The sequence below is a fragment of the Heterodontus francisci genome, unplaced genomic scaffold (genome assembly GCF_036365525.1).
Source record: "Heterodontus francisci isolate sHetFra1 unplaced genomic scaffold, sHetFra1.hap1 HAP1_SCAFFOLD_310, whole genome shotgun sequence".
NCBI classification, from domain to species: Eukaryota; Metazoa; Chordata; class Chondrichthyes; order Heterodontiformes; family Heterodontidae; genus Heterodontus; species Heterodontus francisci.
In genome coordinates, this window is record NW_027142032.1 from 1,359,929 (window position 1) to 1,374,289 (window position 14,361).

General features: G+C 39.2%; 1 protein-coding gene across 1 annotated transcript; it reads right to left on the bottom strand.

The window, feature by feature from the left end:
* Positions 1-9,253: 9,253 nt before the first annotated feature.
* On the bottom strand, positions 9,254-13,568 carry LOC137366329 (probable G-protein coupled receptor 139). The gene is made up of 2 exons (XM_068028227.1): positions 13,499-13,568; positions 9,254-10,152 (listed from the first exon to the last, which is right to left on the bottom strand). Exons 1-2 carry the CDS (start codon positions 13,566-13,568, stop codon positions 9,254-9,256), a joined length of 969 nt encoding a protein of 322 aa, XP_067884328.1.
* Between the last annotated feature and the right edge of the window lie 793 nt (positions 13,569-14,361).

Below are 14,361 nucleotides of genomic sequence, written 5' to 3' on the forward strand. Positions count from 1 at the left end.
AAAGCTGGTGCTAGAAATAATGATTGGATTGAAAGTTGATAAATGCCCAGGACCAGATGAGAGGCATTACGGAGTATTGAACTAGATCACTATACACATAATCGATGTTTTAGTAGCTTTCTTTCAAACTTCTGAGAATTATGGAGCGTTACTGCATATGGGAAAGTAGCAAATCTAACCCCACTATTTGAGAAGGAAGCAAGAGAGAAAAGAGAACTACTGGCCCGTTAGTTAAACATCAGTACTAGCGAAAATGTTAGAATCTATTGTAAAGGCTGAGATAACTGGACACTTGGAAGTTTCTTGCTCGTTCCTGGGTTGTGGGCATCGCTGGCTGGACCAACATTTATTGCCCATCCCTAATTGCCCTTGCAAAGATAGCGATGAGCTGCCTTCTTGAACCGCTGCAGTTGATGTGGGGTCGGTACACCGACAGTGCTGTTCGGAAGTGATTTACAGGTTCTTGACCCAGCGACAGTGAAGGAACAGTGATATAGTTCCAAGTAAGGATGGTGTGTAGCTTGGAGGGGAAAATGCAGGTGGTAGTGTTCCCATGCATAGGCTGCCCTTGTTCTTCTCGGTGGTACTATTCGCGGGTACGGAAGGTGCTGCCAAAGGAGTCTTGGTGCATTTATGCAGTGTACTTTGTAGTTTACACACACTGCTGCCACCGTGCGCCAGTCGTGGAAGGAGTGGATGTATGTGCACAGGATGCCAATCAAGCAGGCTGTTGGATGGTGTCGAGCTTCTTGAGTGTTGTTGGAGCTGCACCCATCCAGACAAGTGGAAGCTATTCCAGCACACTCCTGACTTGTGCCTTGTAGTTGATAGACCGGCTTTGGGAGTCAGAAAATGACTTACTTGCCGCAGGATGACTAGCCTCTGACCTTATTTCATCGCCACACTATTTATATACTACTCCAATTTAGTTTCTGGTCAATCGTAACCCCAGGATGTTGAGAGTGGGGTATTCAGTGATCGTTATGCCATTGAATGCCAAGGGGAAATGGTTAGGTACACTGCTCTTGGAGATGGTCATTTCCTGGCACTTGTGTGAAACAAAAGTTACTTGCCACCTATGAGCCTAAGCCTGGATATTGTTCAGGTGTGGCTGCATTTCTACACGGACTGAACATTGTGCAATCATCAGCGAATATTCCCACTCTGACCTTATGATTTAACGAAGGTTATTGTCAAGCAGCTGAAAACGGTTGGGGCTAGGATACTACCCTCAGGAAAGTCCTGATGTCCTGATGCAGTGAAGTCCTGGATCTGAAATGTTTGCTTTCTGGTATATCTGGGCTACTCTGTGACTTAGTGGCTGTTGCTGCTCGCGTCTGGGAGGCTGCTGCTGCTGGGGGCACCTACCTATTGGGCCTGCCTCTCGTGGCGATGCCTCATCACAGCAAAGGGCTCAAGGAAAACAGGGTGAATTGTAGCTATCTCTGTACTTCTGACCACATTGGCTTCCTTCAAAAGGTCAGGTACACCTACCTGGACAGAGATTTCTGTTAATTCCTGCTTCAGTAGCATTCCACATGTGTTCAACGTTATGGCATAACATTGCCCACATAAGTTTTAAGTAATTGTGAGCCAACATGACCATTGGACTATCATTTGATTTGCCTGCACTGGACCATCGGCAACAGCAACCTACAGTGTTTCCCAGTTGTGCCCCCAAACAGTGTATCCATTTGCAGAGTTACCGCCACCCCTCTCCAATGATACACAGCTGCAGAATTGTTCCCTTCTCCGACTTATCGATAGACAAATGCAGAGTTGCTCTCTTCCCTGTCCTATCGATAAACATTGTAGAATTGGCTCCTTCTCTGCTCTATCGATATACAGATAAGAGTAGCCTCCTGCTCTTCTTTATTGGTAAACATATGCAGAATTGCCTCCTGCTCAGCTTTACTGATGAGCAGATGCAGAATTGCCTACTGTTCCTCTTTATTGACAAACAGATGCAGAATTGCCTACTGTTCCGCTTTACTGATGAGCAGATGCAGAATTGCCTACTGTTCCTCTTTATTGACAAACAGATGCAGAATTGCCTACTGTTCCGCTTTACTGACAAACAGATGCAGAATTGCCTCCTGCTCTGCTTTATTGATGAGCAGATGCAGAAATGCCTTCTTTATTGATAAACAGATGCATAATTGCCTCCTGCTCCGCTTTTTGACAAACTGATGCAGGGTAGACTCCTGCTGCGCTTTATTGATAAGCAGATGCACAATTGCCTCCTGCTCCACCTTATCGACAGACAGATGCAGAAGTGCACCCTCCCACTTATTGATAAGTAGGTGCAGAGTTGCCCCCTTAATATGCGTTATCAACAAACGAACGCAGAGTTGTCCCATTCCCCCCATATCAAGACAAAGATACACAACGGCCCCTTCCCGCCTTATCAATAAGTAAATGAAGAGTTGCTTCTTTCTCTCCAAATTGATAAACGAATGTAGAGCTAACATACACGGCGTCCCCTTCTCCGCATCCAATATTATACAGTTGCAGAGTGGCCGCTTACCCCCTTATGGATGCACAGATGCAGAGTTCCAACCACCACTCACTTCTGGTGATTTAACTTAGAGGCAGTATCCGAGTTCGCAACAAATTTGAAGGACAGCTAGGCGAAAGTTACAAGAACTTTGAGGTCACCGAGGTCTCTCGCCTCGGTGGCTGCAGCATTTCAAAAATGTGTAAGTGAAGGCATGTGAGTGCTGCACGTCGAGCTGAAGATTGGACCCGGTTGGTAGCATCGCGATGAATTGCATTATAATAAATACAAAAAGGTACTTAGCATATTTCATATACGGTTTCCGTTACAGAGTTGTGAAGGTGCCGCCATAGAGCTTCGCTATCTCCGCGAGAATTGGAATCTGGAATTCTGATATTGACAGCCATGGCGGGCACTACCACTCCAATTCTCCACGACTTCCCCCCTCCCCCCCATAGATCTGGTGGACACTTAATTCAATTCCTATATATATAAGAAGGGGGGGGGCAAGAAATGCCCAGGCAATTAGAGATAAGTTTGCTTAACATCGGTGACAGGAAACATAATGGACCATCTGCTTTTGGAGAGAATAGAAGAACATCTAGAAAATAAAATGTATAGGAAGGAGCAACCAACATGGGTTTCAAAAGGGACAATCTTGCTTGACCAAACCTACTGAATTATTTAAGCAGTAACACAAAGAGTAGACAATGGTAATGCGCTAAATATAATATATCTGGACTTTGAAAAAAAAAGCCTTTCGATAAATTACCCGATAATAGACTAAACAATTCTGTCAAAGAATGAGGAATTAGTTGACAAGTGACACAGTGGATTGCTGTTTGCCTTCAAGAAATAAAGCAACGAGTGTGAGTAAAAGGTATGGCCCATTGTGCATTATTATTATTACATGATTCATATTTATCAGATGTGAACCAGTGTGCATTATTATTAAATGCTTCACATTTGCTAGATGTGGTCCAGTGTGCATTAATGTCAAATTATTCACATTTACCAGATGTGTTTCAGTGAGCATCATTATTAATTGCTTCACATTTACCAGATGTGATCCAGTTTGGAATATTATGAAATGCTTCACGTTTCCCAGATGTTGTCCAGTGTGCCTTCATGTTAACTGACTCACATTTACAAGATGTGTTCCAGTGTGCATTGTCATTAAAATATTCAGATTTACCAGATGTAGTCCAGTTTGTATTACTAGTAAATGATGCTCATTTACCAGTTGTGATCCAGTGTGCATTAATATTAAATGCTTCACACACTTACCAGTTGTGGTCCAGTATGCCTTCATGTTGAATGATTCGCATTTACCAGATGTGCTTCATTGTGCATTATTATTAAATGCTTCACGTTTACCAGATGTGGTCCAGTATTCCTTAATTTTAAATGGTTCGCATTTACCAATGTGCTTCAGTGAACATTATTATTAAATGCTTCACATTTCCCAAATGCTGTCCAGTGGACCTTAATGTCGAATGATTTACATTTACCAGATGTGCTGCAGTGTGCATTAGTATTAAATGCTTCATGTTTACCAATGTGGTCCAGTGAGCCTTCATGCTAAATGATTCACATTTATCAGGCGTGCTTCAATGTGCACTATTATTAAATACATCATATTTATCAGATGTGTTCCAGTGTAAATTAATATTAAATGCTTCACATTTCGCAGATATTATCTACAGTGTTTTAATGTTAAATTAATCACATTTACAAGGTGTGTTCCAGTGTGCACTATTAATAAATACATCACATTTATCAGATGTGTTCCAGTGTAAATTATTATTAAATGCTTCACATTTCTCAGATGTTATCTAGTGTGTCTTAATGTGAAATGAATCACGTTTACAAGATGTGTTCCAGTGTGCATAACAATTCAATGATTTGCATTTAGCAGGTATGCTCAAGTGTGCATGATTATGAAAAGATTCAGATTTGCCAAATGTGTTCCAGTTTGTATTACTATTAAATGATACTGATTTACCAGGTGTCATCCAGTTTGTTTTATTATCAAATGCTTCACATTTACCAGATGTAATCCAGTTTGCATTATTCTTAAATGGTTTACATTTCCCAAATGTTGTCTCGTGTGCCTTAATGTTAAGTGTTTCTCATTTACAAGATGTGTCCCAGTTTCCATTACTTTTAAATGAATCACATCTACCAGATCTGCTCAAGTGTGCATTGTTTTGAAAAGTTTCAGCTTTACCAGATGTGGTATAGTTTATCTTACTATTCAATGATGCTCACTTACCAGTTGAAATTCATTGTGCATTATTATCAAGTGCTTCACATTTACTAAATGTGGTCCACTGTGCCTTAATGTTAAATGATTCACATTTACTAGATCTTCTTAAGTGTGCATTGTTATGAAAAGTTTCAGCTTTACCAGATGTGGTATAGTTTATCTTACTATTAAATGATGCTCATTTACCAGTTGAAATCCATTGTGCATTATTATCAAATGCTTCACATTTACTAGATTTCGTCCACTGTGCCTTAATGTTTAATGAATCACATTTACAAGATGTGGTCCAGTATGCCTTAATGTTAAATGATTTACATTTACCAGATCTTCTCAAGTGTGCATTGTTATGAAAAGATTTAGATTTACCAGATGTTATCTAGTTTGTATTACTATTAAATGATACTCATTTACCAGTTGAGATCCATTGTGCATTATTATCAAATGCTTCACATTTACTAGATGTGGTCCAGTGTGCCTTAATATTAAATGATTCACATTTACCAGATGTTGTCCAGTGGCCTTAATGTTAACTGATTCAAGTTTGCAAGATGTGTTCCAGTGTGCATTATTATTACAAGATTCAGATTTACCAGATGTGGTCCGGTTTGTATTACTATTAAATAATGGTCATTTACCATTTGAGATCCAGCGTGCATTAGAGTTAAATGCTTCACATTTACTGTATGTGGTCCAGTGTGCAATATTATTAAATGCTTCACATTTCCGAGACGTTGTCCAGTACACCTTAATGTTGAATGATTAGTATTATATGTTTCATATTTACCAGATGTTGTCCAGTGTGGCTTAATGCTAAATAGTTCACATTTACCAGATATGCTTCAATGTGCATTATTATTACATATTTTACATTTACCAGATGTGTTCCAGTGCGAATTATTATTAAACACTTCACATTTCCCAGATTTTATCTAGTGTGCCTGAATGTGAAATGAATCACCTTTATAAGATGTATTCCAGTGTAAATTAATATTAAATACTTCACATTTCGCAGATATTATCTAGTGTGTTTTAATGTTAAATGAATCACGTTTGCAAGATGTGTTACAGTGTGCACTATTATTAAATAACTCACATTTATCAGATGTGTTCCAATGTAAATTATTATTAAATGCTTCACATTTCTCAGATGATATCTAGTGTGTCTTAATGTTTAATGCATCACGTTTACAAGATGTGTTCCAGTGTGCATAACAATTCAATGATTTGCATTTAGCAGATATGCTCAAGTGTGCATGATTATGAAAAGATTCAGATTTGCCAAATGTGTTCCAGTTTGTATTACTATTAAATTATACTGATGTACCAGGTGTCATCTAGTTTGTTTTATTATCAAATGCTTCAAATTTACCAGATGTAACCCAGTTTGCATTATTCTTAAATGGTTTACATTTCCCAAATGTTGTCTCGCGTGCCTTAATGTTAAGTTATTCTCATTTACAAGATGTATCCCAGTTTCAATTACTTTTAAATGATTCACATTTACTAGATCTTCTTAAGTGTGCATTGTTATGAAAAGTTTCAGCTTTACCAGATGTGGTATAGTTTATCTTACTATTAAATGATGCTCATTTACCAGTTGAAATCCATTGTGCATTATTATCAAATGCTTCACATTTACTAAATGTGGTCCACTGTGCCTTAATGTTAAATGATTCACATTTACTAGATCTTCTTAAGTGTGCATTGTTATGAAAAGTTTCAGCTTTACCAGATGTGGTATAGTTTATCTTACTATTAAATGATGCTCATTTACCAGTTGAAATCCATTGTGAATTATTATCAAATGCTTCACGTTTACTAGATTTCGTCCACTGTGCCTTAATGTTTAATGAATCACATTTACAAGATGTGGTCCAGTATGTCTTAATGTTAAATGATTTACATTTACCAGATCTTCTCAAGTGTGCATTGTTATGAAAAGATTCAGATTTACCAGATGTTCTCTAGTTTGTATTACTATTAAATGATACTCATTTACCAGTTGAGATCCGTTGTGCATTATTATCAAATGCTTCACATTTACTAGATGTGGTCCAGTGTGCCTTAATATTAAATGATTCACATTTACCAGATGTTGTCCGGTGGCCTTAATGTTAACTGATTCAAGTTTGCAAGATGTGTTCCAGTGTGCATTATTATTACAAGATTCAGATTTACCAGGTGTGGTCCGGTTTGTATTACTATTAAATAATGGTCATTTACCATTTGAGATCCAGCGTGCATTAGAGTTAAATGCTTCATATTTACTGTATGTGGTCCAGTGTGCAATATTATTAAATGCTTCACATTTCCGAGACGGTGTCCAGTGCCCCTTAATGTTGATTGATCAGTATTATATGTTTCATATTTACCAGATGTTGTCCAATGTGGCTTAATGCTAAATAGTTCACATTTACCAGATGTGCTTCAATGTGCATTATTATTAAATATTTTACATTTACCAGATGTGTTCCGTTGCGAATTATTATTAAACACTTCACATTTCCCAGATGTTATCTAGTGTGCCTTAATGTGAAATGAATCACCTTTATAAGATGTGTTCCAATGTGTATAATTGATAAATGTTTCGCATTTAAGATATATGCTCACGTTTTCATTATTATTAAAAGATTAAGATTTACCAGATGTGGTCCAGTTTGTGTTACTGTTACATTATACACATTTAACAGTTGAGAGTCAGTGTGTATTATGATTAAATGTTTCACATTTACAGTTGTGGTCCAGGGTGCATTATGTTTGAAGACTTAATACTTATCAGGTATGATCCAATATCATTAAAAGTTTCAAATTTGCCGCATTAGGCCCGGTGCATATAGGATGTGGTGACATGGTGGCAACGTCACTGAACTAGTGCTGTAAAGACCTAATCGAATTCCCTGAGGACAGATGTTCAAACCCCATCATGTCAGTGGCTGGAATGTGATTTCAGCTCATTAGTAAAATCGTGCAATTAAATGCTATTCTTAATCATGTAGGCGAAAAACTGTCAGTGATTGTTGCAAAAGCCCATCTGGTTCAATAATATCCTTTAGGGAAAGAGTTTGCTGTCCTTACCTGGTCTGCTCTACATATAAGCATTTGAAATGCCACAGCATACAAGGCTATGTGCCAAGTGCAGGAATATGGGATTAGAATAGTTAGGTGCTGGATGGCTGGCGTGGACACGATGGGCCGAAGGGCCTGTTTCTGCACAGTATTACTCTATGAGTCGAGACCCAAAGAAATGTGATTGGCTCTTAACTAACTGGCCTAGCAAGCCATTCGGGCGGGCAATAAATGCTATTCTTGCCAGCGGTGTCCACATCCCCAGAAATAATTATAATTACTAAACATCTCACAGGTTCCAGTTTACAATATTATTGAATGCAGTGTTCAGCATTATTGAACAGCTCACATTTATCAGATGTGGTCGACTGTACTATATTTGTAATGGCTCACATTTACCAGATGTGGTCCAGTGTTTATTATTACTGTTGTTTCACATTTACCAGATATGGTCCAGTGATTATTACTACTGTTGCTTCACATTTACCAGATGTGGTCCATTGTTTGTTATTGCTGTTGCTTAACATTTACCAGATGTGGTTCAGTGTTTATTATTACTGTTGCCTCACATTTACCAGATGTGGTCCAGTGTTTATTATGACTGTTGCTTCACATTTACCAGATGTGGTCCAGTGTTTATTATTACTATTGCTTCACATTTACCAGATGTGGGTCCAGTGTTTATTATTACTATTGCTTCACATTTCCCAGATGTGGTCCAGTTTTAATTATTACTATTGCTTCACATTTACCAGATGTGGGTCCAGTGTGCTTTATTATTCAATGTTTCACACTTACCAGATGCGATCCTGTGAACATTATTATTCAACGACTCACATTTACCGGATGTGATCCCGTGTTCATTATTATTAACTGCTTCATTTTTATCAGATGCATCAGTGTGCATTAGCATTGAACACTCCACATTTGCCAGCTGTGGTGCAGCGCACATTATTAGGAGACACTCCCCATTTAGTCGATGTGGTCCAAGTGTGCATTATTATTAATGGTTCACATTTAAAAGGCACGATCCACTCTGCAATATTACTTCATATTTATCTGATGTGGTCCAGTGTGCAGTATATTTGAACATTTTACATTTACAAGATGGCGTTGAATTATTGTTACATGCTTTACAGTGACCAGATGTTTTCCTAGTTTTTCACCCTCTGTTCCGAGTTAGCAATATTGGTTCTGTTGTAATTCAGATACCAATGTTTATTCTTTCTGTTGTATATGCACTGCAGGCGGCATCCCCAATGCAGTTGCATTCTGCTGGCTTGGTAGTTTATTGGCCAGTTCTCTCTCTTAAGAGAGTCAGCCTGTTAACTGCCATGACCTGCCAGCCTTGTGGTATGGTGCAGAGGAAGGGTATGGATTGCAATCTACACAGCTTGATGCATCTTGCTGTCAACTGCTTGCTATTTACATAATCTCCCATTCAGTGTAATCAAGTATTTCACTCCATTCTTCAGCTCTTCTCTGAATTTTTCCTGTGTCAGCCCATAGATACACGTGTTGGTGCAAGAACTGAGAAGTTGCAGCATGTATCCCGTTTGCTGGTTAATGTATATTGGGTTACTGTAGTATCTGTCTGTATAATTGTAGTTTTTCACCCGCCACTTTAGGGAATGCACGACATATGTCATCCAGAGAAGAATGAAATTACCAGATATAGTAAAGAGCAAGATCATTGACCTCTTCCGGTTCTTGCTCTCTGAATCATTTTGGTTATTGATGCTGCTGAGGAGCGCCCTGCGGACTATATTGGACTTTATAACATGTTTCACAGTGAGAGCATTTAACAAAAGGATCAAAAAGATCGGCACTAAAGGTGTTAAAATGCTGTCAATCCACTCGTATGCGGCCCATAAGGGAGAAGTGTAATAGGCAGGGGTTTCAATGCAGAAGTATGGAATGTTGTTAATTATAAGTTGAGGTTCATACATGAAATAAAAGGGGATAATTCTCAGGCAGCTGAGCACGCACACGGTCGCTAAAACCATGTTCGCCGTTCTTTGGGTACAATGCCTTTGTTTGAGATTCGGACAACAAATAGCTACAAAGCGATCAAAGGTGAAAGCAACTGTGAACCAGACGGAGCAGTGCAGTGCTGCCATTTTCGTGACTAGTTTTATGGTGCATACGGGAGTGATGAACAATAAATTTATTGGCAAGTAAATATTGTTAATTCGCTTCAATATGACTTCAATGATCACCACCATTAGATCCGCCACTGCCATTGCCACCAAGTAATGAGTGACACATTTGGAGAGACCACACTTTCCACGGGACAGGATCACAATCGCGAGCAAGTTGACTGCAAGAGAGAGAAAAGAGAACTATCATTACACCATCCCAAGATCAGTCGCAGTCCCCAGCCCTTGGCACTAATTTCAGGGTTGATGTTGCCTTTGTTAATTGTGATTAGTTCTGTACACAAAACTGATCCGGGGTTGCAATGTGGCAAATTAAAATGAACTGAATTGTACAGAAACTGAGATAAATAAAAGATTGTGGAAAAATGTGAGGATGTAGAAGATTCTGATAAAGCAACAATAACGTGAGTTGCTTCAGAAAAAAAATTCCATGAAGGAGGAACAGAACAAGACAAGTTTAATATGAGAATCCCGATGGATGGGACTTCTCTCACCGGGTCTCATTCTTACCCTTCCGATTACCACCAAATAATTACCTGCAAAGTGTACTCTTCCTGCTCCAGCACAGTTACCTCTGGTGTCCCTCAATGATCTATCTTTTACACGCTCCCATTTCTCATTGCCATGCTACTCCTTGGCGTCATCATCCAAAAATGCTGCATTATTTTCCACATTTCTGTTGACAACACCAAGCTTTACATCACTAACACGTCTGTCAACTCCTTCACGCCTCTAAGTTATCACACTGCTTGTCTGACATCCATGATGAACAAAATTTCCTCCAGTTTAATATTAGGAAGTGTGAAACCATTGCCTTCTGCCCGTCACATCTCTGTTCCCGAGCCATTAATTCCAAGCCACTCCCTGACAACTGTCAGACATTGAACAAGACTGTTCACAACGTCAATGTTATACCTGATGAGGAGCCAACCACATAACTGCGCCATCACTAAGGCTACCTATTTCAACCTCTGTCCACTGTCCAACTCGACCCCTGCCTCAACTCATCTGCTGCTGAAACCCTCATCCATTCTATTGTTTCCTCCAGATTGAATATTCCAATACACTCCTGATTGGCTTCCTATATTCTTTCTTCTGTAAACTTGAAGTCATTCAAAACCCTGCTGCCGGTGGCTTTACTCGCACTAAGTCCCGCTTCCCTATCACCCTTGTGCTCACTGACCTATATTGGCTGCCTGCCAAACAACGCCTCTTTTGTAAAATTCTGAGCCTTGTTTTAAATTCCGCCGATTGCCTCACCCCTCCCAACTCTGTAGCCTCCACCAGATCGAAAATCTTTGCAGATTTCTAGTCTCCTCTAATCCTGGCCACTTGTTCATCCTTGATATTAATTGCTCCACAATTGGCGACCGAGCATTCACTGCCTGGATTCTGAGCTCTGAAAATCCCTTCGAAATCTATTCACCTCTCGAACTCGCTTTTCTCCTTTATGATATTTCTTAAAGCATGCCATTATTTCCTTATGTGGATTGGAGTGACATTTTCTTTTCTCGATAATGCTCCTGTGAAGGGCCGAGGAAAGTTTTATTCCTTCAAAGGCGCTATATTAGCACAAGGAGCTGTTGCTGACTGGACATTGATGTGGACTAAAGATAAACAAGATGTAAAATGGAATGTGTAATGAAGGCAAGAGACTGCAATACGATCAATAATGAATTCAAAGGGTGCAAGAAAACGGTAAACTAAGCAACGAAATCACACTTACCAGCCCTACTCTCATGTCCTCTTTACTCTTTAATTTTCCCTCCTTTCCAATCTACTCTTTCCCGGTCAACCAATACTAATAACTACCCTGTACTTTCAGACAACTCTGCAATGGATAGACAGGCAGTGGAGGGAGAATCAGGGCAAAATAAAACCATCAGCGATCTAGGGAATTTATGGTCAGTCTGGTGGGTTGGAGAGAGATAAATCTTCAGTGGAGCTAGGGAATCAAATAACGGGAAAACCAGCCAGAGGGAAAGATTCAATCAAGTGGCATTCTTACAAAATGCCAGCTCATATGCATCTCTTTATCCATTTCTACAACCACCTAAATCCATTTCCATAATTTGTTTTGTTCCTTCTCTCGATCTCTCGCTCCCTCTCTTTCTCTCTCTCGCTCCCTCTCTCTCTCTCCCCCTCTCTCTCTGTCTCTATCCCTCTCTGTCTCCCAGCTTCAATTGATGGTGCCCTTTTCCCCAGCTCTGTAGGAAGTTAAGATCAAAAATACTCCGACGGGGGTTATCCCTGTCATTTAATTCCCAAGCACTGGGGAAATCGCGAATTGGCGAGTATTGAACCCACAGTGTCCATCACATATGAATTCCATTGATATAATTTTCGGCCTGCTTCATTTAGATTGAAATTTTCACATGCAGTATTTACATTTAACAAAAATAAATCTCTTTCGGTATGACCAAATAATCAATTGCAAAGCCTTGCCCTGTGGTATTTCTCCAGCATTTAATGATCAGTGTAGACGCCATTTGTTCTGCGTCCAAACATAGTTTTAAAAGACTATTACTTATTCTGGATAACTGTCACATTTCTCTGCCATCCAGTGAAGTTTAAACAGTCAAGTTACTGGTTACAGGACGGAAAATAATTGTGCATACAACGCTACATAATAACTAATTGATTTCCTACAGAGGTGCTTTTTGAACAGCACCCTCACCAACAGAGAGCCGACGAGGAAATGACTGGCCCTGACAACTTCTCTCAGATCTCCGGCAGAGTGAAAGTTACTGATAAAAGGTTAACGACATGAAACGTTACCCCTGTTTCCCTCGCTGCAGAAGCTGCCAGACTTGGTGAGTATTGCCATTTTTTTCTGGTTTTATTTCATCATTGATATTGAGTATGTAGTCTATTTCAACAAGGGAAAATACTTTTTTATTAATCAATGTATGAGCAGGACCCTTTCAGTAGAAGCAGTGCAGAGCTATCTTTCTCTGGAATCCTGATTCTTGTGAAGAGCTCATAGACAACGTTCTGGACTAAAATTATCAAATTTCAGGTGAAAATGCTTTGCTTTTCCTTCGGTATTAACCTGATATTTCTGACAATACAAGAAAACAAGTTGAAACCTCAACGGAAACAAAGGTGCAATTTTGCACGGGATGACTGCTGACATCTGTTGCCAGCAGCTATTGGAAATATGGAATTCTCCCAGATACAGTAGTGGGATATCACTCACCATTATTTCTGCGGTTGAAGTTTCAAAAAAGTTGTTAATTTTAATTGAGAAATCGAATTAAGCAGAGAACAAATAATGCTAAATATATTGATACAATGGAATAGGCGATCATATCACATAAGTCAAAACACATTACATAGTTTGCGTATTCTCTGTTTTCTTTGTTTTCTTTCCATCTGTCTTTCTCACAGTCTCCATCTCTTTCTTATGTCCAAATTTATTAATACTAACATGTTACAGTAGAGGGCAAGGAACAAGAACAGAAGCAGTTACACTGCTTTATACTTTGACCAGTTTTATTGCCTTACCTGTTATACCAACGGCTGCAAGAACAGGATAGTAGATGCGTTCAAATTTAAAGATGAATGGATAATCCATGATCCATGTCATAGAACGCTGTCTGTGAGACTGTGACTGAAAATTGTCAACTCAGTCAAATGAGACCCTACTTATACCAGTGAGCGACAGACGCTGAGATACTTAGTTGAAGTGCACCACATTAGTTACATTCAGTTAAACAAACAAAATTAATCATCTTTTTCCCCAAGACTCCATTATGCAACTAAACCTATTTTCAGGGCAATTTCAAAACACTTAAAAATTGCTTTGGAATATCTTCAAAAACAAGTGGTCACCTGCACGCTGTGACTGAGCTGCATAAACAGCCTCATTAAACAAATCTCTGGACATTGGCTACATGTACAGACAATGACTTTGATTGTCATTTTCAAAAATCTCTACTCAGAACTGTGTACTGTGTGAATGGTCCCCAAGTGTTTGTAATTGGTAGCTGAACTTATTGAATGTAATTGATAATTTAAGCTTCCAGGAGAAGAGAGCAGGGATATATTTAACAGGAAAATAGATAATCACATTGCTATGAAAATTTTTTCAAAGGAAATTTCATTTGCAGGTTTTGAGTTTTTGTGTAAAACCTAACCTTTACTGGATGTCACATGCCTTTAGCTAAATAAACAACAGGAGCCGTGATGACTCGAGGAGTTGTTCCCATAGAAATGACATGCAAAGTTTCATGGTGGTCAGGAAATTTTGGGAAGGCGGTGGTCTTATCACTGGACTAGTAACCCAAAGACCCAGGGTATTTCTCTGGGGGCATGGGTTCGAATCCCACCACAGCAGAAGGTGGAATTTGAATTCAATTAATCTGGAA